General features: G+C 49.7%; 1 protein-coding gene across 2 annotated transcripts in view; it reads left to right on the forward strand.

Moving 5' to 3' along the window:
• GRIK4 (glutamate ionotropic receptor kainate type subunit 4) overlaps positions 1 to 12,502 on the forward strand; it is a 200,899-nt gene extending 188,397 nt beyond the window's left edge. For both annotated transcript variants that reach the window (XM_030964960.1, XM_030964961.1), the window contains exons 14-20: positions 701 to 810; positions 2,879 to 3,052; positions 3,730 to 3,895; positions 6,629 to 6,854; positions 8,268 to 8,396; positions 10,884 to 11,002; positions 11,733 to 12,502. In XM_030964960.1, the coding sequence (XP_030820820.1) occupies positions 701 to 810; positions 2,879 to 3,052; positions 3,730 to 3,895; positions 6,629 to 6,854; positions 8,268 to 8,396; positions 10,884 to 11,002; positions 11,733 to 12,098 (1,290 nt within the window). In that variant the 3' untranslated portion in view covers positions 12,099 to 12,502. The remainder of the gene's footprint in view (positions 1 to 700; positions 811 to 2,878; positions 3,053 to 3,729; positions 3,896 to 6,628; positions 6,855 to 8,267; positions 8,397 to 10,883; positions 11,003 to 11,732) is intronic.
• Positions 12,503 to 25,160: the final 12,658 nt, after the last annotated feature.

Genomic DNA, 25,160 nt, shown 5'->3' on the forward strand with positions numbered 1-25,160 from the left:
GTTTCTTCCATTTCTCCCCCTTTCTCCCATTTATCCCCCTTCCCCTTTTTTATTCCCCTTTCTCCCATTTATCCCCTTTGTCCCATTTCTCCCCCTTTCTCCCATTTATTTCCCTTTCTCATCTTTATCCCCCTTCTCCTTTTTATTCCTCTTTCTCCCATTTACTTCCCTTCTCCTGTTTATCCCCTTTACCCCATTTCCCCCCTTTCTCCCATTTATCCCCTTTGCCCCATTTCTCCCCCTTCTCCCATTTATCTCCTTTCTCTCATTTCGCCCCCCTCTCCCATTTATTCCCCTTTCTCCCATTGATCCCCCTTCTCCCATTGATCCCCTTTGCCCCATTTGTCCCATTTCTTCTCCTTTTCCTGTTTATTTCCTTTCTCCCATTTCTCCCCCTCTCCCATTTATTTCCCTTTTTCCCATTTACCCCCCTTCCCCTTTTTATTCCCTTTTCTCCCGTTTATCCCCCCTCTCCCATTTATTCCCCTTTATCCCATTTCTCCCCCTTCTCCCATTTCTCCCCATTCTCCCTTTTATCCCATTCCCCTTTTTATTCCCATTTATCCCCTTTCCCCCATTTATCCACGTCCCTCCTGCAGCACCACCAGCGCAGGTAATTCCCCTCTTGCCCTTCCAGAACTATTCCCACCTCCCCAAACCCACCCAGCTCCAACTCCTCCTTTGCTTTTTCCCTCTCCAGGGCCGCAGACCCGGCTACTTCTCCTTCCTGGACCCTTTTTCTCCGGGCGTCTGGCTCTTCATGCTGCTCGCGTACCTGGCTGTCAGCTGTGTCCTCTTCCTGGTGGCTCGGTAATGTCGCGGTGCCTTTCCCTTCCTCGCGGTGCCACCTAGTGTCCCTGCAGGCCCCAGAGGGACACGGGGACATCCTCTGCCCCCAGCTCACCGGGATGGGCTGGCACCAAGCGTCCCTGCCCTGTGCCAGCTGGGGACTGAGGTTTGTCACCATGTCCCCACACTGGGATGGCCACCGTGCCCTGGGGCAGGATGTGTTTGGTCACAGTGGTGCCCAGGGGTGGTGGGAGAAGCTTTTGGAGAAGGTTTTGGTGCTGTTTAAATGCTCCATCAGGTGTTTTTTTACCCTTTTGTCCTGAGCAGGGGGGGTGGAGGATGTTAAGAACCTGCAAAATTCTGAGGTGTCAACACAAATTCCACCAGTGCTGTCTGGCCCCCCAGTTTGTGGAGGACAGGGAAGTTCATGGGTACCTTTGAGCAAGTTCATGGGTACCTTTAAATGCTCCCTCAGATGTTTTTTCACCCCTTTGTCCCGAGCAGGGAGGGTGGAGGCTGTTAGGAACCTGCAAATCCATTCTGAGGCGTGAACAGGAATTCCACCACGAATTCCACCAGTGATGTCTGGCTCCCCAGTTTGTGGAGGACAGGGAAATTCATGGGTACCTTTGAGCAGCTGAGTGCAGAGCCTGGCTCAGCAGCTCTCAGCTCCATTCCCCTGTGACCAATTTCAGTCTCAAAACACCTCACTGAGTGCTCACCTCAGCACGGCCCCCATGGAGCCCCAGTGCTGTTCTCCCTGCCCTGCCCACAGCCCTGTGGAGGGGCTGTCACAGGCACCATGTGCCAGGGGCTGCTCAGGGCTCCCTGGCTCTTTGGGGACCCCTCAGTGCCCAACTCTCATTGCACAGGGACCCCTCAGTGCCCAATTCTCATTACAGAGGGACCCCTCAGTGCCCAATTCTCGTTACACAAATTGGGACTGTGCTGTCACTGGCTCCCTCAGCGTGGCTGAGGTTGTCATCCTGACAGGGCTTTAATGGGTTCTTCGAGTGCTGTTACAGCCTCAGAAATGCAGGTCTGGAGAAACCATTGAATTATGCACAGCTGGTGCCTCTTTAGCCCCTTGCTCATGTTTTAAATATGATGCTCCAAAAAGGTGCCTTTACCCAGCTCCCCTCTAGAGAGGGAGCTTTGGCTGCTGCTCCCTGCCTTGCTCAGCAGGAAGGAGCTCTTGACCCTGTGAGCTGCAGGCTCTCCAGAGCTCTGGGGTTTGCTGCCAGTGCTTGATCCACCATGGAAGGTCTGCAGGAAATAACCTCATCCTCGTGCTCCCTGGCACACAGTGAGAGAGGAGACGCAGGGATGAAAAGAGCTCCCTGATATTGGCTAAATAGGATGTGAGCTGGCACAGCCCTGCAGCTGTTTTGGCAATAGCCCCAAAATGACCCTCGCAGGCCCCAGATTTCTTAGCTAGAGCAGTATGGAGTGCAGCACATTAATTAGCAGATTTTCTTAGCAACCGGGGAACTGGAAACAGCAAAAGAGAGAGAGAGAGATGCAGTCACAGCAGTGACAGGCTCAGACATTTCCCATTCCCACCTCTGTCCTGTCCCTGAAGGATGGGATGCTTTGAAACACCAGCACTCAGCTTCCAGCTCCACCTCAGACCTTCTCAGAGCAGCCCTTCACACCAACAGAGTTTTCCTTGATGGTTTAATGCAGTCAGGGCTCAAACACTTCGCTTTTGAACTTCCCATCAGTGCTCGCGCTCCAGCAGGGAGCACAGCCAGGGATGTTTGATTTCTATTTCCCATCAAGTCCGTGCACATCTGGAGTTCCTGCTGCGGTGTGGAGCTGCAGGATGCACGCAGAGCTGCCCAGAGCAGAGCCTCTCAAAGTTTTTGCAAATCTTTACAAGAAATTCTCTGGCTCCTGAGCCTTAGAGCAAACGTTTCACACAGCTCTGAGCCCTGGGCATCAACTGACAGCAAAGCATTTCCTCCTCAGAAAGCTCTGCCTCCAGGAGAGCTGGAGCTTCACAGCTTTTCTCTCTTTTGTGGTTTTTTTTTTAAAGTGTCCCATTTCCCAACACATTCCCTGAGCTCTCCTTTTCTTCTCCTTTCAGGCTGACACCGTACGAGTGGTACAGCCCCCACCCCTGCTCCCAAGGTCGCTGCAACCTCCTGGTGAACCAGTACTCGCTGGGGAACTCGCTGTGGTTCCCCGTGGGGGGGTTCATGCAGCAGGGCTCCACCATCGCCCCCCAGGCTCTGTCCACGCGCTGCGTCAGCGGGGTCTGGTAAGGAGGGCAGCCCTTCCTCCCAGGAGGGTTTTTCTGGGCAGAGCTGGGTGTGGAGGAGGGAATTCTTCATGGCAAGGGCTGTGGGGCATGGGGAGGGGCTGCCCAGGTGGAGGTGTTCAAGGAGGACGGGATGTGGCACTCACTTGTCCGGGTGACAGATGGGGACTGATGGTTTTGGAGGGATGTGACGGTGTTCACAGGGGTCTGAGGATGAGGGAAGAGATGAGGATCTGACTCCATGTTTCAGAAGGCTTGATTTATTATTTTATGATATATATTATATCAAAACTGTACTAAAATAATAGAAGAAAGGATTTCATCAGAAGGTTAGCTAAGAATAGAAAAAGAAGGAATGATAACAAAGGTTTGTGGCTCGGACTCTCTGTCTGAGCCAGCTGGGCTGTAATTGGCCATTAATTAGAAACAACCAACATGGGCCAATCACAGATGTACCTGTTGCATTCCACAGCAGCAGATAATCCATGTTTCCATTTTGTTCCTGGGGCCTCTCAGCTTCTCAGGAGGAAAAATCCTAAGGAAAGGATTTTTCATAAAAGATGTCTGCGACAGAGGGATTTTGCAACCTCAGTGATTCTGGGATTCTGCGAGGCAAAGGGTAGGGATGGAGAGCAGATTTCCCGAGGGAAACCACACTTTCCATTCCCTCCCCTTAGGTGGGCATTCACCTTGATCATCATCTCCTCCTACACGGCCAACCTGGCGGCATTCCTGACCGTGCAGAGGATGGACGTGCCCATCGAGTCCGTGGATGACCTCGCTGACCAGACCACCATCGAGTACGGCACCATCCACGGCGGCTCCAGCATGACCTTCTTCCAAGTAAACCCCATTCTTTGGCTGCCTGGGGGGGCAGGGGGTGCACAGGACACCCCTCAATCACATTGGGGTGTCCCCTCAGCCTGCTGTGCCCCTGTGTCACTCCAGCTGCTGGCACGGAGGGGAACTCTGGAGAGATCCCTGCGCAGGATGAATGGTGGGAGAGGCACGGTGGAGGACACAGAGAGGGAATTCGACAAGGAATTCAAATTTTCATGGGTCTCCGCATGGTTTTAGTTTTTATTTGAGAATCTTTCAGGTGGGATAAGCAAAGAAACGTTTGCACAACCCAGGCAAAGTGCTGGAGCCTGTGTGAGGTCAGTGGCACTGAAATAAGTCAAGTGTATGCAAAGTTATGCGGGCCATTTAGCCCAATTTAATTTTTATCTTCCCTGCTCTGCTCAGAAGGGAAATAAATGAGTGAATCTTTTCTGCAGCGCTCTGAACGCACAAAGAACTGCTTGAGGATTATTTATTTATTTATTTATTTATTTATTTATTTATTGCTTGTTGAAATTCCAAAAGGAGAGAAAGCTTGTTCTCACTCTTTCCCCCCACTCTGAGTCTGAACTGAATTTGGAAGGCTGGGAAATCTCTGGAGTCAGCCTGAGCTTTTCAGCCCAACTTTATGCTCTTCAGGGGTATGGAAAAGAGCTACTTTTAAGCCAAACTTTACATCTAAAATGAGCTGAGCAGGGCCTAAGTGAGGGGGTATACGAGGAGCTCACTTGAGGAAAGCTTTCAAGTTTAAACCCCTGGCTGTGTCTCTGCACTGCCTGGCAGTGAAAAAAACAGAGAGGAAATTAGAAAAGGAGAGTTTTGTCCTATTTGTGGTGCTTCAAGCTGTGTTGGGATCCATTTGCCTCTGGTGTAAGGACGGGGAGGTTAAAGTAGTGATGGTAACTGCTTCCATCTCCCCTCCCTTCCTGGGTGCATGAAGGAATGTTTGTCCCCTCCTAAGGCAGCTTGTCCTGGCAGTGCTTCCCCTGACACTGACACACAGTTTAAGGTCTAAAAATGCAGTGAAACAGAACCAAACCCCCCCCGCTCATCTGTCTCCTGCCCAAGTGGCTGCACCCAGAGGACAGAGCTGGACAGATGAGGACAGGAACTGGGTCAGCAGCAGATTCCCTGAGGCTCTCCAGCATCGCTCACCAGCCACAGAAAACGAGCCCTTGACAGTATGAAAATGCTCATGTAGAGCAGGGTGTGTTTATATTCAGTCTTTGTGCAAGCAGCTTTCACTCTCTGCTCTGCACAGGCAAGAGAGATTCATCATTCTCAGCTTTCTTTTCATCAGACCAAGGTGGCTCTGCCACCAGCCAGCTCCGAGGATTTGGGGCTGGCGGAGCTTTGGTTTATTGTAATCAATGACAAAAACCCCCAGTTCTTTCAAGCAAGCACTTTAACTTGCCTCACAGGGGTGTGAACGAAATCTGGATTATTTTTTTAATTAAATTTGTGAGCAACAATCTCTAGAGAGCTTTTGTGCTGCCCCCAGCCCTCAGTGCCCTCCTCAGGGTGCTGGAGTCTGGCTCTGACACTGAAGAACTGTTGGGACAATGTTTAAGGGATGGTCAGTATGGTGTGAGCTCTACAGGGAGCACCCAGAGGTTTCAATCAACCAAGCAGGAGCTCTTTCTTCAGGCATTTTTTTGGTGTGTTTTTGATATGTGGTCACTAAAATGATGATTTTTTTTTTCTAAAATTGAATTTACTTTGTTTTGCCAGACCCTGTTGGAATTGGGGCATTTCATGCCCAGCTTTTCCAACAAACTCCCAACACATTTGTGCCTCTTTGAGATAAACAGAGATGAGGCACCAAAATCCTTCCTGAATCTGAAGTCAGATTTGATTCCTCTCTCCATTGTGGCCTTTCCAGAGCAGTGCCTGTTATGGGGGTTTAAATTTAGGGGTCCGTTCTGGTTTGAAAGCAAAACCAGTGAGAGACTCCAAGTCAGAAATACAATTTATTAGGAAAAGGGAAAAGAAAACCAAAATACGTGCAATAATACAAAAGAAAAAAACACTGACAGAATGCAACCTGACACCCTGTTGGTCAGGGTGCTGGTAGCAGTCCAGTTGGATTGGTGGCTGCAACCCTCCTGGAGTGGCAGATGTGGTTCTGTTGGAGCAGGGATCCTGTAAAAAGGGTGTAGTCTTCCTCTGAAGATCCAGTGGACAAGACAGTCATTCCCCTGGGAATGCAGTGGAGAGACTGCCTGTTCTGCCCCAAACCCCAGATTATATCCAGGTGGGGATGTTAACTCCTCCCCCCTGGGCAGAGCATATCACAATGGGCTGGTATCATTTTGTGAGCCATGTGGTGGCTCCATTAAACAGAAATGGCTCCTGGAGGGAGTTCTGTCCCAAACTCCAGATTATATCCATGTAGGAATGCTTAGCTCCTCCCCCTGGGTGGAGCATCTCACAACGGGCTGATATCATTCTCTGAGTCATGTGGTGGGTCCATTAAACAGAAATGGCTCCTGGAGGGAGTTTTCTCTGAGTCATGGGGAAAGGCATTGATGGGCCCATTAACAGGAGATAAGGAAAAAGACAATGCCCCTCCTGGTTTCAGCAGCTCTTGACGATGGTGTCCTGGTTTGAAAAGGAAGTGAGTTTTTTGGGAGTTTGTGGTCAATAGACTCTATATTAGTATTGTAACCTAGGACAGGATCCAATTTACCCCAAAATCTCCTCCCTGAGCCGTGGCTGCCTCTTCCCCCCTCCCAGAACTCCCGCTACCAGACGTACCAGCGGATGTGGAATTACATGTACTCCAAGCAGCCCAGCGTCTTCGTGAAGAGCACGGAGGAAGGGATCGCGCGCGTGCTGAACTCCAACTACGCCTTCCTGCTGGAGTCCACCATGAACGAGTATTATCGGCAGCGCAATTGCAACCTCACGCAGGTCGGGGGCCTTCTGGACACCAAGGGCTACGGGATTGGCATGCCCGTCGGTAGGCAGTGAAGAACAATTCTAGTCCTTCTCGGCTGTCGGCAGAGGACCGGAGCGTTCCAAAGGCTGCGCCGGCTCTAAAAGCCAACGTTGCATCTCACAGGGTCCTTTTTATTTGTTACTTGCTGCCCATGCTCAGAGCCAGATGTGCAAGACCCTGCTCTGGTCCAGAGCCAGATGTGAGACCCTGCTCTGGTCCAGAGCCATGTGAGACGCGACCACGGCTCTTTCGATGATTCATGTGAAAGATGTCTCAAAATTGCTGCTTGTTTTCTGCATACCTGCTCTTTGCTGTTTCCTTTCCCCAACCAGTGTTTGTGCATCGTTTTGTGCTCCTTGTTTTAATCCCAGAAGTGATGTCAAAGTAATGCTGTGGCAATTCTGGTAGTTTTTAGCAGGGATGTCTTAACAGCTGGTGGTTCTTTAAAATGCAGGCCAGAGACTTGGCTCTCATCAGGTTTAACACATGCAGGGGTTTTGTCTTTCAAATGCATGAGCTCACAAGAGAACATCACCACTAAATAAGGGTTTAGTTGTTATTCCAAGCGATGATCTGCTGGTCTTTTGGACAGCCTGGAAGCCTTGTCCTGACCTTTAAGCCCTGGCATTTAGCAACACAAAGTTGAGGAGGATTACATAAGGCCCCCGTCACACAAACAGCCACTCTAGTTTAGGGAACACGGGTAAGCTTGTAAAGTCACAGCAACCTGATCAAAGTGAGTACAAATCCCTACCTTCAGGGCTAAATTTGTTCTGACATTGTCTTGTTAAACAGTGAAACCGTAGCAGATAAGAGGAGCAGAAAGCTGCTGGCTGGGACAATAGTGCAGAGTTACTGGGAGAAGCAGAATCTTTCCCATGGCCCTTCCTCGGGATCTCTGGTGGCAGACAAGGATTTCTTGTACCAGACAAAGATCTCTGGTGGCAGACAAGGATCTCTGGTAGTAGACACTGGGACTGCTACAGAGCTCTGTGCCCAGCACAGGACTGAGCTCCTCCAGCATGGACATTTTGGCTTCCATGATCCTTGGGCTTCTTCCAGCTCAGGATTTCTGTGACCAGTTTGAGGGTATGAGCATTAGAACAAGGTGAAATTGTAGGTGGAATGCCAAGAGACCTCCATGGTCTGCAGGAGCAGGATTCTGAACTGCTCATACAAAAGCCAAAGCTCCCCTTGCCATGGGCCTCCTCCAGAGGCCTGTGTGGCTCCTGGTGGCCAGGTAAAGTCACCTCCTGCAAGTGACATTAACCAGGTGACATTCCCAGCGGGGTGGCTGCAGCTTTCCATGGCTGGCATGGACTGACAGCCCCAGCCACCCAGAGAGGAGCTGTGCTAGCTGGGCACGCTGGGGTGGGGCGAGGATGATGATGGGGAGGAAGGTGGGGCCCTAGCACGTCCCTCTCGGCGTTGCAGGCTCCGTGTTCCGTGACGAGTTCGACCTGGCCATCCTCCAGCTGCAGGAGAACAACCGCCTGGAGATCCTGAAGCGCAAGTGGTGGGAAGGAGGGAAGTGCCCCAAAGAGGAGGACCACAGAGCCAAAGGTAAGCCCTGCACTCCCCAAGTGACCAGCCACAGAAAAATCCTGGCCAGAGGTGCAAGGATGGACACCCAGCTGTGTGTCTGCCAGGTTTTCTGCCTGGGAATCATTTATTTCCCCTTCTCCTGACCTGAGATTCCTTCCTTCTCAACTCAAGGAGAAAGCCAAACAGCTCCGCCGCGCCTCACGCTGTGTGTTTTTGCCTGGGGCAGAGATAGCGGGAACAACCAAATGACAAATATTGGAGGCATATGGAGGGTAAATTAGCTTCTAATGAATGTCTGAGAAAATGGATGGCTGAAGGGATCAGACCAAAATCCTGCGTTCCTTGAAGGGAGATGGATCTCCACCACAGGCCCGCTGGTTAATGGCTTCATGTGAAAGCGTCTTTTAAACAGCCAGGGGAAGGGACACAAGGACTTTATTAGTACATTTGTAAACTGAGGAGCAAATTCTTTTGGGTAATGCTATGCAAATTGCCATAAAAGCCACCACATTAGGCTGATGTCCCAGCATGAGAGCAGTTGCCAGCTTAACACAGTTGCTGCATTTTTTAGTTTTGGCAGCAGCCCTTTCCTCAGCAAGTGTTTTCTGCGAGGCCAGCAGGCCCCCCAGTTAAAAGCACAGCCTTGTGACCTTTGTGGGAGCAGAGAAAAGAGCCAAGCCAGGGCTGGGGAAGCTCTTTTGGAGTTTTGACCTTGCAGCAGGTGTAGGTGTGTGTGTCTGTGCAGTTCCTGCTGGGAGGTGATGCTCACTTTTGGGCAGTGCTGCTCTACAGACAACCCCAGTTATTCATCTCCAGGCTGAAGGTGTAAGACATCAGGTTATTGCTATTAAATGAGTTGCTTTTGAAGGTGGAAGGGTTTATTTTCTCCCTGGACTGTGCCAAAGGCAACTGTAAGGTAGAATCTAGGCTGGGGGCTGTTTTGAGATGGCTTTGGAAAGGGGGAAGCTGGGCTGTGTCTGGCCCTACCCAGCACAATCGGTGACCCTGGGCAAGTTTTTCTGTTGGTTTGTTCCCTATGCCATGGAGATGAGGAAGGCTGTATGTGCATGGAAAAAGGAAATATCTCTCAGTGAGCTTGGGTGTCTGAGGTGGCAGCCAGACAGAATGATAGGAGGATGTAGAGAGAGGTACAAACCCTAAATTCACGCTTGTGAGCTGCAGAGGGGAGTGGATGGCCTTTAGCTTTGGGTCTGAATTGTGATTCTGGGCTGTTTTATCTGCCTTGCCATTGCTGTGGAAGCGCCTCTGCAAAAGTCTCTGATTTACAGACTGCCTGCATTGCTCTGGGGGTGGTGCCAAAAGAATGACGGAGGAGGAGGCAGAAATGTGACCTGCTAAGTTTTAGAACAAAACAGGTCAGCGATTTACAAGGATTTTGGTGAGGTTTTATGTCTAAAAGGCATGCCGAGATCAAGTCAATAAATCATCTATTCTTACACTTTGATTTAATGCTACAGGAGGGAGAAGAAGATTTTTATAGATGTTCTTGTTGAGTAATGGCCTCACACAGCCAAGCCAGGGCAGAGCACATGGTTTTTAGTAATCAGTCCAATCAGAGACCCAAACCAAACACAGGAGACAGGAACCACATCCCAAGTGTTGAGGTTGGCTCATCTCACAGACAGATGGAGGCGCAGTTTTGGGGACCAGGGCCGTGGTGGCAAGTGAAGAGATGACCTCAGCACATGGAAAGCTCAGGTTTTTAAGGGATGGATTTTCCTTCAGCTGGTGGAACTTTCTGGAATGCAGGCTGGGTAGTCATGGTGGTCATCCCACAGGAAGCGAGTTGTGCAGGGGAGGTGGGATGAGCTGTCCATGGAAGGGGCTGTTCCCTCCTCATGGGCCAGGGGGGCTGGACAGAGACACCCAACCCACAGCCAGGTGCCCCAGGGTGGCAGGGACCCCATTTTGTCACCCTGTAGTGACACAGCATCCTGCTCTTGTTTGGAGCCTCTCCTTTCCCACTGCAGTCCGAGCAGCCGGAATCATTTTCCTGCAGCACTTTGTGATGCAATCAAAGGAGCTTTTCCTGCTGCCAGCTTCCTTTAAAGACCTTCCCTGTCTCCTTTATCTGTGCTCCTTTAACAACCTTGCTCCTCTTCCTTTTCAAGTTCAAAGCCACTGGAGCTCGGTGAATAATTTGCAGGGATTAATGTGCCCCTTTGATCCCGCGTTTTTCCCCTCCTGTTTTCAGTTTGTGCACAAATTGCTTTGTGCTTCCCCTCCAACGTTCTGGCTGTTTATCTGCAAAATCATCATTTCTGAGCAGGCATCTTCGATCCTGCAGTTATTGCAAGTCACTCACTTGGGCCATCTGAGTCATGCAGGGAGCTATTAATAGGACACTGCTGGCTTGGTGCTTTTGGTCCCTGGCTGGGCATCTACAATGCCAACAAAACAGCAAAGCCTGGGGCTTCTGTGCAGTGATACTTGAGATTTATGACGTGTCTGCCTCTCCAGAGTGTCTCTCCTGCTTTATTTTAGGCCTGGGGATGGAGAACATTGGTGGAATCTTCGTGGTGCTCATCTGCGGCTTAATCGTAGCAATTTTTATGGCAATGCTGGAATTTTTGTGGAGCCTTCGACACTCTGAACAGTCGGAGGTAGGAGCTGGGAGGGTGCTGAGGGGACAGGGTGTGTTTATTGCTGTCTGTGGGGTGTCGTAGAGCGAGTCATGCACCCAGGCTGAGGAGCAATCCCAGCCAGGACAGGCCAAACCCAGGAACAGGCTTGGTCCTTTGGGCAGGGTCTAAAACCCATGAGTTTCTCGTGCACTCCTACTCAGAGTGAGGCCGTAGAGATGCTCCGAGGGCTTTCAAAGGGATCAAAGATGTGCAAAAAATCCAGGTACCTTTCCTGGGCACATGATTTCTACCTGCAGCAGGTTTGGATCTTGTGCTGATCTGGGGATGAAGAACACAGGGCTGTCTCTGATGAGTGGCAGAGTTGGGTTAAACCAAGTGTAGATTCTGAGCATTGGTGTTGAAAACCAGCAGCACTGAGTCCGTAAAAATTTGGGGAATGTTTAAACAGACTGGATTAGAAGGGACCTTAATGCTCATCCAGTTCCACCCACTGCCATGGTCAGGGACACCTCCCACTATCCCAGGTCACTCCAAGCCCTCATCACTCCAGGACCCAGAGCCCCTGAGGGGCTCAGAGCTCACTCAGGTGAGCTTGGGTGTGTCAGGACTCCAAACCCTCATCACTCCAGGACTCAGAGCTCACTCAGGTGAGCTTGGCTATGTCAGGACTCCAAGCCCTCATCACTCCAGGCCCCTGAGGCACTCCGAGCTCGCTCGGGTGAGCAGCACAGCTCTGTTCTCCCCCCAGGTGTCGGTGTGCCAAGAGATGGTGACGGAGCTGCGCAACATCATCCTGTGCAAGGACAGTTTCCACCCCCGTCGGAGGCGAGGGGCGGTGGTTCGGACTCGCCCCGCGGCGCCCGAGGAGCGCCGAGCCCGCAGCACCACCACGCTCAGCAACGGCAAGCTGTGCAGCGGGGGCGAGCCAGACCCCCTGGCACAAAGACTGGCACAAGAGGCAGCCCTGGTGGCCCGGGGCTGCACCCACATCCGCGTGTGCCCCGAGTGCCGCCGCTTCCAGGGGCTGCGGGCGCGGCCGGCCGCGGGGTCGCCGGCGCGCAGCGAGGAGAGCCTCGAGTGGGACAAGGCCACCAACAGCAGCGGGCCCGAGTAGCGCCAGGCCAAGGGGGCGTCGGGGTGGGGACGAGAGGGTCCTGTTCCATTTTACAGAACACGGACTTGTACAATGTCAACTCGTTTTTAAATCAATAACAGTTACCCAGCTTCTCCAGAGCGAGGTGGATCTTGGCGTGGACACCGAGGGCCGGCTGCGGTTTTGGTGTCCACCACGGCCTGGCGGGGCAGGAGGGAGGTCCTCAGGCTGGTGGGTGTCCAGAGGTTGTCTCTGGGATGGAGGGATGTGGTGGGTGGCTGGTGTAGCAGGAATTGCCCACCCAGGGTCAAGGAGGGGTGCCTGGAGCTCCTCAGCCCTCCAAGGTCAGGAGAAAGGACGGTGGCGCTGCCTCTCCATCACTTACTGGGGGATGTTCTCCAAGGGCAGGGGGGGACTTTTTATTTGCTGTGGCTGTGGGAAGGGAGGAGTCCTTATTTTGGGGTTTTTTTGTTTAATTTGGGTATGTCAGGACCCAGTCTCCGAGGCACCAGGTGCTGAATAATTCTTCCTTTTCTGAGGGTGGCAGGTGGGTTGAAGGGGGAAGGGGAGGATGGGATGGGACGCGCTCCCTGTGAGAAGCAGCGTTTGCTGGAAGTCCATCTGAGGAGCTGTTGAAATTACATATATAGAGAAATATATCTATACATAGATATATATAAATATATATATTAAAATGCCAAAAAACAGCCAACAAACACAATGAACTCAAAGAGGCCTTGAAACGCCTGGAATTTCAGGGGTTCTGTGTCTTTTGTTTCATTCTGGGGTTATCTTTTGCTTTTTTTTTTCCTTTTCCTTTCTGTTCTTGGGATGGGGTGGGGAGGAGCCTTTTGAGGGAGGTGAGTGGGGAGCACTGGGGGGGCTGCCAATCCCCACCAGCCAAGGGAGGAGGGGTTGGGACCCCCAAAATGTCCCTGGCTGTGCTCTGCACGCTCCTGAAGTGACTCCGAGCTCTGCCCCAGGCTCAGGAGCTCCCAAATCCCTGACCCCACGGAGCACCCTCAACTTCCAGGGTGAATTCCAGCCACACAGCATTTGAGAAAATCATTAGCCCGGGATCTCGTGTAAGGAAAATAGTGACTTCCCTACAAACAGCAGCAGCTCACCCTCTGCTTGGTACAGATGTGGGGGTTTACACTGGCAAATTTAATTTTCTGATTGAAAAAACAAATTCTATGCAATTTCTGGTCGTAAAAGGAAAGAGATGACAATGGAGAGGGGCAGGGGAGATAAAGCCTTGAGTGAAGGTACATCCTGTTCTTGAATTGTTTTCTTTTCTTTTTGTCTTGAATGTACTTAAATAAAAGATGTCCTTGTATAATCATGCTCTTTTTTTTTTTTTTTTTTCTCTTTCCTTCCCCGGTTCAGAGTCAGGAAAGTTGTGAGACAGTTTGAGGCCCGGCTGCTCAGGGAGAAACCCAGCAACTTGACAGGCAAGAGGTGCTTTGGCTCTTGAAGGTCTCTGCTCCTTGAGAGGGTCCACACCCCTGGTGTAGTTGAATGGAAAACAGGAGTTAAAATTAAAGGTCAATTAAAAAAAAAAAGCCCAAATGCCTGGTGATGAGGGAGGAGAGAACTCAGAACTGACAGCAGGGTGAGCAGCTCCATCTTTCCCATAGCTGGTGGATGGAGCTGCCCAAGGGTGAATCCAGGGTGATGCCAGCAGATGTTTCTGAGGAGGATGGGCAGGGAATGGGGTGTGGACCATGGTGACAGTCACAGTAGGGTTGTTCTGGTGATTCCATGATGTTTCTCATGATGCACAAGGAATGAGATATGATCTGTGGTGATGGGTACAGTAGATATTTCTGAGGAGGATGCACAGGGAATGGTGTGTGATCCAAGGTGATGGGAACAGCAGGGTTGCTCTGATGATTCCAGCAGATGTTTCTGAGGATGCACAAGGAATGGGGTGTGGACTTTCATGATGGGCACAGTAGGGTTGTTCTGATGATTCCATGATGTTTCTGAGGAGGATGCACAAAGAATGGGCGTTGATCCATGGTGATGGGTACAGCAGGGTTGTTCTGAGGATTCCATCAGATGTTTCTGAGGAGGATGGGCAGGGAATGGAGTTTGATCCATGGTGATGGGTACAGTAGGCTTGTTCTGGTGGTTCCATGATGTTTCTGAGAAGGATGGGCAAGAAATAGGGTGTGATCCGTGATGATGGGCTCAGTAGGGTTGTTCTGATGATTCCAGCAGATGTTTCTGAGCAGGGAATGGTGTGTGGTCCATGGTGATGGGCCCAGCAGAGTTGTTCGGGTGATTGCATGATGTTTCTGAGGAGGATGCACAGGGAATGACTGGGGTGTGTGCTGCCGTGGCACAGCGGGGCCATTCTGTTGTTGCCAGCAGGGTGTGAAGGGAAGCTCTGCTCCCAGTGACTGTAAAGCAGGCAGCAAGGAGAGGACTTAGAGCTTGTTTTTCAGGATGTCCTATGAGATGCTCACAGAGGTCCTTCCTGGCTTTCACATCTGTAAATCCACAGGATGTCCCCTCTCCCTGACATTAACTGAGCAGTGAGATGAGGCAAGGCTCCCCCCATGCCATGGGGTTGGAGAGGCAGATCCTCAGCTGGGGGAAGTCAGTAAAACTCCATCCAGCCCTGCAAGGAGCCAGGCTGGGCTTTCAGAGTCCTGACAGCAGCACTAGAGACATCTGAGAGCGCCTGTGTTGTGCTTAAAGGCCAACATGTTTCTACGAGCTGCAGAATATATTGATCAAAAGGAAGCTGCTTTTTAAAATTTATTTACAGATTAGCAGAAGAAAAGGCTCCATGAATCATTTATCAGACCTGATGTTTTTTTCACTGCTTCCCCGCATTGAATAAAGAGAAATCTTGACAGAGCTAGACATTATTCTGCATCTCCAAAGATCTTGCAGTCATCTGCTCAGACAGAGGATGTCAAGGAAAAAAAAAAAAACGATGAGAAACCACCTGGTTTTTATCTCTCCTGTTAGCTTGCTCCACCCACATGGTATTTTATATCTGGGTCTGTATTTTAAAGAGATTTGTTTCATGTCCCTCTTGCCCTCCTCTCTTTTTAATGTTGTTTTTCTTTTTCTTTTTTTTTTTTTAATATTCAGAGGTTTTGCACTCAGAGCAGGGATGGACCTCAGACAAGGAGGATAAAAGCTGCTGTCATTGAGATGCCTTTTCTAATGTGCTTCTGTCCTGTATTTTCTGCTCCCTGCTAAATCCTCCCAGTCCCACCCTGGAGGGAGCAGGCAGCATTATGCATGTGCTGGGTTTGTGCTCACACACATTTCTGCGCTCAGATGGGTTTACATCTCACATATTCCCTCTCTCCCCGGGTTTTTTTTTTTCCCTTCCCTCTCATCTTTGAAGCCATTGTGGAGCTCTTGTGCTCAGCCAGCCCCAATGCTAATGCAGTTCAAGATCTGGAGTAGTTTGCCTTGCAAAAGGCACTTTCCCAGTATTGCTGTCTCCTGATAAACCCCGGGTAATTCTAGTAAGATATCTCTGCAAATTCCACCGGGAGCCAAAGATTAGATCAATTAAAATGGAATACTTTGCTTTATCCCCTCGAACCAGTGTGTCTGAGCCTCCTGCTGCCCTCTGTTTTAGGCTCATGTCTCTCGCTGCCCTGACAGCCAATTCTCCAGCCCTGGCTCACTCCACAGCAGCCTGGCAGCTTCCTAACTGAAAGGCCTGGGATCTCTCCTCGTGGGCTAAACCCCGTGTTTGTGCTGTTTTTTCCAGGCAGTTCCATTTTCACCTAATGATAAAAAGCTGTTTTCTCCCCTGAGGTTGCATGGGTGAAGGTATTAACAAGGCCTGGACTAACCTGGGGGCATTTCCTGAGCTGAGCTGTGCACATGAAATAGAAAAGGGTTGTTCTGTGAGCACAAAACCTTGGAAAGAGAGATGCTAAGCTATAAATTATAGAGCAGACACTAAGCCCTCAGTGGTCCTGAGGCAGGAATCCTTTTAACCATTCCACAGCTGCAGAAATCTTCCCTCCTTCTGTCCTTCTCCAAGTGCCTCACCAGGTAAGGGACACAAAAGGTGGAGGGAGATCCACAGGGAACAGCTTATTTTGCAGAGATTTGGGGTTCTAGAAGGGGTGGGAATCCCTGGGAACTGGGAAACTGGGATAGACACAGGAATGTGGGCAACTGGTTTGGATGGTTCTTGGGTGATGGCTCTGAGTGGTAAGAAATGAGAGACCTGTGGGTGAGAACTGTTCAGTGGAGGCTGGCTGCGTCCTAAGGAGGTTTCTAAGCTGGTTTCTAAGTTTCTGTAAGAGCAAATAAGCAAAGATGGACTGGTTTGGGGTGAAGCTGTCACAAATGGGCTGTGAAAAGCCCCTCCAACACTTCAGTTTCATTTAGCTCTGCAGTTAATTACCTGCAGGATGGGTGTTTCTTCTGCTTCACGTGTTCATCCAGGGAAGGTGATGGAATTTCTTGCAGTGGCTTTGCCTAGGTGGGGAAAGCAGCAGTGGCCATCAGGAGGAGAGGGAGGCACCACTCCAGGGCAATGAGGGCAGAATCAGGCAGAGAGAACTGGGGCAAATGAGGGCAGAATGAGGCAAACTGCCCCCAGGAATGGTAAAAAGTAAGTCTGGGCTTAGTGTCTGCTCTATAAAGTAACTCTGGGCTCACATGTGATGCTTGCATGTCTGCTGAGGATCTAAGAGTGAGGGAACATGACATTGGCCTGGAGTGAGGGGCTGAGCACAGCTCAGGGAAGAGCTCAGTGAGCCCAAACACCTGCAGAACAGAGCATAAAGCACCCACAGTTCCAGAAACCCCATTAGTGTCTGATGGCCACTAACTGATTGAAAAGACAGAGCTGAACTCTCCTGGGCACAAAGTGGCTCTCATGAATTCAGTATAAATAGGCTCCCCTGGAACCTGACACCACACTGGGAAAATCAGGACAATGGGCAGGTTTATGCATCCTTCAGGGGCAGGTTTTTTTGGGTTTTTTTTCCCCTCCAATGGGGGAATCTGCTGTGTTCCAGGTGATTTGTGAGCCTGGTTGGTGGCATTTCATCCCAGGGATGATTCCAGCTGCAGGGTGAGGATCTGGCTGGGGGGGGGCACGTGTGGCACTGCATCACCAGCACAAAGGTTCACGCAGGAGCAGCTCCCTGAGAGCGCTGCCAGGGCCAGAGCAGCATGAAAATGAAGGGAGCTTAATTAACAAAGGCTTTCTCCTCTGCTGTGTCGAGGTCTGCAGTTATCAGCATCGCTGGCAGCTCTCAAAGACTGAAATGACAGTAGTTGGCTGTAAAAGAGATAACTGTCAGATTAGCTGGGACATATCTCTGCTGAGGTTTTCTATATCATACCTATCTTGAAGCATCTCCATGTATCAAAGGGACTAGTTGGCCATTTGCCTCTCCAAAGTACCCTTTCCAGTGTGATAAATAAGGCTCTGTTACAGGGGAAAGGCCTAACATTTCTTGTGCCTTGACTCAGGCTGGCTTGGAGCAGCGTTTTTTGGGCTTTGATCAATGTGTGGGGACGAAGCCTTGCTGTTGTTTGCAGTGTTTGATGTATTGAGTTTAGGGTGCAAGGGACACAAAATGTCTGTTGGGGTGTAAAGGCAGTGAGAGGGGACATTCCTGGCAGGTTCTTTGTGGGGTAAGTGGGATTTTCACTGATATTGGTGAGGAAAAGGCAGTTTAGATACACGGTTTTTCCAAATCTCTTCCACTTTTCCCTGTATCACTGAATCCCAGCTGGTTTTGGTTGGGAGAGACCTTAAAGGACCTTGTTCCATCCCCTTCCCATGGGCAGGGACACTCTGCTTTCCAAGCACTTCTCCCTTTGCTCCTCATCCCCAAACACTTCTCCTCATGTTGCTCAGACTCAGAAATAAAGCTTTCAGCCTGGCTTTTGCCTGAACTGCCACGGAAATGTTCCTCTGGCTCTGCAGCTCTTGCTGAGCTGAGATTTAAAGCAATTTCCTTTCAAAGCCAGAAATGAACACAAATGAGGGGAAAGAACCAGGGGAGGAAAAGAAGAAAGACCTCTTTATTCCCAGACAAGCACTGAGATGTGTGAGCTGCAAGCCTCAGACTGATTGTTCTTCCAGAGTCTACAGCAAATGCTCCTGAGTGTTCCTGAGCCCAGCCAGGGAGGATGCTCTGATTGCTGCTGGCTGAGCTAAACTGGGGCAGGGAGGTGAGCACACAGCCCCTGGTTTTACTGAACATCTCTGCATCCTGAGCCCCCAGCTGAAATGAAGGTCATGACATGGGAGGGAGCCAGACATGAGCAGAAAGCCACCAAATGTCCTTGCTCTGGGGTCCTGGGAGCCACACTGTTCTCCTCTGGCAGGAAAGTTGCTCTGCTGGCCATTTCTCATGGCCCTGGCACACTGTGACTGGGTCAAATGGATGGATGTTTCTGTTTGGAGCTGGGGCTTGAGTGGAAAACTTTTAATATAATATATATCATAAAATAATAAATCAGCCTTCTGATTTATTATTTTTTATTATATATATCAGGGAATGGCTTTGAGGGGGAAATCTGATGTTTTAGAAGATGTAATTTTTTACTCTGATCAACCTATTTCATCCTAATTCCTCCATTAAGGAGGAATTCCTCCTGTATTTGAAGGGGATGTCACTATTTTGGAATGAAACCCGCTGCTTTTAGGTTTGTTTTGGACAAGATCACATCCACAAGGAGCTGTCAGAAAACAGCAGCAAGGATGGCAAAGCTGGGTGGCAAAAATGCCACTGAGCCATGGCAGGGACAAGAGAAGCTGCTGTCACAGCAGCCCGTGCTCTGTGCTTTGCTCAGGGCTATTTCTGGGTTATTTTCTGCTGTGTCCCAGCAGCGAGGACAGAAGCAGAACTATCTCTCCACCAGTTTGCTGATCCATGACAGCCTGGGCTGAGTCTGCATCCCTTTCCTGCCTGGACTTTCTTGCCAGTGAGATAAGGATGGAGCTTTGGCAGGCAGAGGAAGCATGGGGCAGGGCTGGAGGCCACAAATTTTCACTCTTGATGCACCAGCAGGACTTGCTGGGGCTTTGGAAATGTCACTCTGTAAAGTGGGGGTGACCTGAGTATTTCCCAGTCTCACCCTGTTTGCTAAATACCCTGTCAGAAAATAGAAGTGGAGGGAAATCTTTGGATTAATGTGTAGGACTGGCAAGGCTTAGTCTGTTTTTGTTTGCAGAGGGCTCTAAGAGCGGGTGGAGATTTGCCAAGTGTTTGCCAACATTAATGGTTAATTATTGTGAATTCTGGCAGCCCACAGACGCAGCCAGCATCGTTCTCCAAGTGGGATCCAGACCTGCAATGGAGTTGTTACACAGAAGATGGGAAGAGACAGCTTCTAGCTCCGTTCTGTGCTGTTCTCCCAGCCAAAGGCCCATTCCAAAATCAGACAGCAGTGGCACCTCTCTGTCTCATCAGAGCTACAAATCCAGGACATTTGGCAGAGGGAGGCTCAGCCTTTTCCACGTCTGGGCTCATTTGTGTCTGCTGGAGCCCTTTTTGTCTGAGTGAACAGGATGGAAATTGTAGCCTGAGATGAGCTGTGTCTGGAACAGGTGGGTGCCACGGCAGGGACAGATCCAGAGCTGGCTGGAGAGGAGCTCTGAGCATGATCTGTGCCCAGGCTGGGTCAGTGAGGGCCTGGCTGTGCCCTGGCACTTCCAAATGTGAGGATGCCACGCTGAGGGATCACAGAGCTGGCAGATCAGGGCACACCTGAGTTTGTGTCGGGATCTCTGCTGCTCACAGTGACCCCGAGAAGGTTAGAAAGTCTCTTTTCCCAGCCTGGCGCTTGAAGAAGGAGTCAGAGCTCTTCATTTCTCATTCTCAAGGTTGTTTATTGTTTCTTATCTATAAAATTCTTTCTCCTGCCCTGCCGAGGTGCATCCAGCAGGACAGTTCCAGGCACTCTGCCTGCCCTCAAGGTGGTGTTATCTTTTTATACAAAAAACTATGTGTACAATATTTACAATTACTTCCCAATACCTATCACCTATGTTAGACAGTGAGCTTCTACTCTAAACCAATCCCAAAGTGCCACCATCACAGCAGGAGATGGAGGCCAAGAAGAAGAAGGAGAAAGGCTGGGCATGCCCAGATCCCTCCATCTTGCCCCCCTGAATCCCCATTCTAAAAACCCCAAAATCTACTTTTTCACCCCGTGATAAATTCACTATCATTCTACTTAATTTGTCATGGCTTGCAGATCTTCATCTAAGGTTGGTAACTTGCTCCGTGGGTCATAATCAAAACCACAGGAACATTTTGGGGTCTCTGAGCTTCCTGGCAGGGTCTGGGCTACTCAGGACAGACAGAGGGATGTCCTGGGTCCTGACAAGTTTGGGGCTCCCCCGAGCACAGCAGGGCAGCTGCATCCTGCACTGAGCACCCAGAAGGGTCCCCACAGTGCTGGGGAGGGTGACAGCAGCCAGCTGAGCCAGTGTGGCCCCGAGTAGGGGAGATTTGATTTGCCAGACTTCATCTGCAGCAGTACCTGAGAAAGCTGCCTTTATCTAATTGTAGCCATCCAGAAAATGAAATCAACTGCATAAAAAGCTCGAGGTCCATTTGGTCCTCTGAGCATGCCTAGCAATTGCCAAATTATGAAAATGCAATAGATCCTGGGGCTCGGCCGGCGCTGATTTATTTCTGATTTCTCCATTTGAACGCACAGCCTCAATTTCTGAAAGTGAAAGCTGCATTGTCCCCATCTTTGGGCCACTGATAACATTTGAGAGTTATGGCCACGGAGAAATGTTTGCTCTAAAAGGTAACTTCAAGGTGCATTAGTCTCGGATAATTGACAGAGACTGAGGAAGTGATTTGGGGAGCATCTGTGCAGAACCAAAGATCCCAGTGAACAGTTACCTTAAATTAATGGTGGGGCCACAAGCAGCTTGGCCCTGATCAGCTGCCAGTGGTGCTAAATGAAGCCAGGCTCTAAAGTTATTAGCAAAATATCTCTGAAACAGCTCTGCTGTGGATTTATGGGCTTGCTTCAGTCTTTAGGGGCCAAATCTGCAGTGTGCTCAGCATTCCCTTGTCACAGACATATTTTCTGAAAAATCTTTCGCTAGGATTTTTTTCTCTTGAGAAGCTGAGAAGCCTCAGAGGAAAAGAAAAACAATAATTATCTGCTGCTGTGGAATGCATCAGGTGCATCTTTGATTGATCCATGTGACTTGTTTCTACTTGATGACCAATCACAAGTCCAGCTGTGTTGAGACTCTGGTCAGTCACAAGATTTTATTATCAATCCTTCCTTTTCCTTGCTAGCTTTTTGATGAAATCTTTTATTCTTTTCTTTTAGTATAATTCTAATATATCATTTTCTTTTAATATACTATATATCATAAATTAATATAATAATATATCATATCATAAAATATAATAAAGACATATAATATATAATAACATATATACTATATATACTATTTTATTGTATCATAATATATGATATAATAAAATATCATAAAATAATATCAAAATATATATCATAAAATAATAAATCAGCCTTCTGAAACAGGAAGTCAAGATTTTCATCTCTTCTCTCGTCCTGGGACCCCTGCAAACCCTGAGTGAGGAACATTCCCACATTCCCTGGTCTGGGTGGGAGCAGGGAATGCTCAGCATCCCTCAGGATTGGGCCCTCCTGGAGCTCAGGTCAGGCTAGCAGGGCTCACACCTTTAACTCCCTTCTTAATCCCCAGATGGAATGAAAGGTCTTCTCTCCACACTTAGTAAATCTCCAATTTTATTTCTCATTATTAAATCATGGAATTGGCCATAAATGTTTAAATTAAGTGAAAGGAAGAGAGATTTGTGAGAAAATTGAAGACTCTTTGAGGAATTGAAGAATAATCTCCAAGGATGAAGAGAGTTGCATTTGCTAGACCCAAAAGTGAAAGGATCAAAAAGCTACAGAAAAGAAATAGAAAATTGCATGGTTTAAATCCTCTCCCCCGCCCTCCCCTAAAACCTCTGCTGTTTTTAATATAGGCAGAAATATTCTGATAAGCAGCACAGTCTAAAAGATGCTCCTTCCTCTGCTGCTGCCATTATCTCTGTGTGTGACCCAGGGCAGTTCTGTGACCTCGGTGTCCCCGAGTGTGGCAGTGACACTCCTGCTCTGTGTGCACTGAGACCTTTAGAACATTATCAGTGTGAGCTGGGAATTAATTGGGTTTAGATGCCTCGCTCTAACTAGAATAAAGCCTGCTTTTTTTTTTTTTCATTAGCATGGTGAGTAATTAACTCTTTGATTTTTCACAGCCTGGGTTTGATTCTCCATCTCAGGTAATTTTTCAGGAATATATAGGAGGGGTTTTTTTTGCCTTTCAGACCTAATGGCAGTGAAATTAGGGGAGTTTGTGGCTTTTATTCTGGATGTGATTCCCTTCTGGCCTCTGTTTGTGCAACTCAGACCCTGGTAAGTGCCCCCAGTGACATTTGCGACATTAATTTGTGGTGCATTAGAGGGAAGGCTTGGGATGAGATTATTTTCAGATATTGAGGATGTTTTGCTTGCTGAGTTTAATCATAAAAATATGAAAATAACTGGGATTTGGTGGCCCTGTCACCTCACACATGTCAGCGGGGTGTGAGGCATCACTGTTGGCATCCCCTGCACAGCCAGGCAGGAGGAAGGATGAGCTGATCCCAGTTCTCCCAGTTCCCATGGCCTGTTTAACCCTGGGCAAGCAGCTGTGGGAAAGAGGGCAGCCAGCCAGGAAGGGGCCAGGGCTGGTAAAAGCTTGGGCAAGAGGATACCTGTGTGCCAGGGAGGAGGAGATGGGCACCCATCAAACCTGAACAATGAGACAGCAGCGTGATAAGCACTCAGGATCTGGGTTAGCTTGGGCTGAATTCAAATTTCTCCCCGGAGGGGGGAGATTTTATTCTGTTAACAATTCCCTGGCCTGCCCAGGCTCCGTGGAAATGGGCTCTGAAGTCAGCCAGGGGTACAGGTTTCTCACACTTGCAGCTCTGACCCAGTGGAGGTTAACACAGACATCTCTGCTGTATCCAGCCCATCTGTAATTATAGAAAGCAGCCCCTGAAATGTGTTTCCAATCAGACTGTGGTGCCAGTTACCAGCTAAAGTTTGCTCTGCCTGCCTTCTAGCAACTGAATAGCCCAGGTGAGCTGTGCAAAAAGAAACCACGAGGATTGTAAGGGAAAGAGTGTGGCCTCTGCATGCAATGGAATTCTTTATCTCCCTGAAACAGATCCGAGGAGCTGAGGGGGAAGGAAACCAAGTGCAGACAAAGCTCTCCCTGGAATGTATTGAAAGGACCAAACGAGCCCTTCAGAGCAGGGGAGAGAAGGTTTTTTTTAGGGAGTGTTAGCAAGGAAATGTTCAGCTCTGCTGGCCTGTCCAGGAGTGGAATAAACCCAGTGTTGTGTCAGCTGGGTAAAAGGGAAGAACACCCAGGTGGTTTTCTGTCTGTTAAAGGGCAAACAGGCCCAGGAAATGGATTTCAGCTTGGGGCTGCTGCTGAAAGCAGCCCAGGAGGAGAGGAGGGAGCAGAGTGTGTCGGAGCATCGGGGGGTAGCACGGTCAGGATGGATGGAGATGAGAGATCTCTGCAGCCAGGGCTTGGAATTTGGGGTTTATTGCAAAGGGCCTGGGTGCAGGGCCCTGCTGGGAGCTGCCAGCCACAGCTCAGAGCAGGCCTGAGAGAAGAGAGGGGGAGAGGGATGAGAGGGAAAGAGTAAGAGGGTAAGAGAGTAGAGGGGGTCAGAGCTAGGAGAGTGAGGTTCCCATTACAACACAATAAATCTTCTTCTGTGTTGAATATTCTGATTCTCACTAACCAATCTAGTACAAGATACAAATCCTACAGCATTTACATACAGCCTATAAGAATCATTACATTACCATCCTGTGTTCCATTTTAAACCCTAAAAACTCCTCTTTGGGCCCCTTCTGCCAAGCTGTAGGGTCTGCTCTGACCCTTGGAGCTGTCTGCAAGCAGAGGGTGTTGTTCCATCAAAAGGGGATTACCTTCAGCCAGCCACACCATTGTTTTCCTGTTGTTCAGTAACTGAGGTATCTCAAAGCTTGCTTTCATTTCAATCTCGCTTATGGTTTCTATATTCTCAAAATCTTTTGCCAGACAATCACATTGATAAGGCTTTCCTGTTTCATCTGCCCCAACAAGAGTGGGGCTGGCAGGGTGGCACACAGCAGAGCTGGTGCTGGAGATGGTGTGTGTGATGTGGGCTGGGAAATGATCTGTGGATGTGACCTGGGACACCTGGCAAGCCCTGAGCCTCTCACAGGGGGGAATTTGCCACAGGATGTGCAGCAGTGATGTGAGTCTGTCATAACCACGGCATCAGGCAAGGTTTTCTGCACTGTGGTCCTGAAGAAAATGCTCTGAGCTTTGTTTAGAAAGGAGGAGAGGAGAGGAGAGGAGAGGAGAGGAGAGGAGAGGAGAGGAGAGGAGAGGAGAGGAGAGGAGAGGAGAGGAGAGGAGAGGAGAGGAGAGGAGAGGAGAGGAGAGGAGAAAGGAGAGGAGAGGAGAGGAGAGGAGAAGAGGAGAGAGGAGAGGAGAGGAGAGGAGAGGAGAGGAGAGGAGGAGAGGAGGAGAGGAGGAGAGGAGAGGAGAGGAGAGAAAGCATGGCAGAGAGTGCAGCTGTGGGTTTTTTTGGTTTTTTTTTACTGCTGGTAATAGGTTTGGGCACCTCTGATTAGCTCATTAGATTCTATGACTAAGCCTATTACAGTTTTCAGTTTGGAGCTGGGGTAGATGTGATGTGCTGATGGCTCATTTTGTGCTGGCAGTGGTCTCCTTTGGGATGGGAGGGAGATTTTCTGCTGAGGAACCCTCAGGTTCAGCTCTGGGCATGCCAGGGTCGCCTCCTCAGCCCGGAGGAGCTGTGTGGGTGCCAGTGAGGCAGGGAATGCCTGGCAGAGCAGGAGTTAAGGCCCCCCCTGTGTTGTGCTGTGCCCCCACAATGCTGCCATTGTGCCCTGGAGGGTGTGGGCACAGCACAGAGCTGTCCCGATGCTGTTACAGCCCAGGAGATGCTCTGCAGCCACTCAGCCATGCCTGGAGCAGCTCTGCTC

Source organism: Camarhynchus parvulus, chromosome 24 (genome assembly GCF_901933205.1).
Source record: "Camarhynchus parvulus chromosome 24, STF_HiC, whole genome shotgun sequence".
NCBI lineage: Eukaryota > Metazoa > Chordata > Aves > Passeriformes > Thraupidae > Camarhynchus > Camarhynchus parvulus.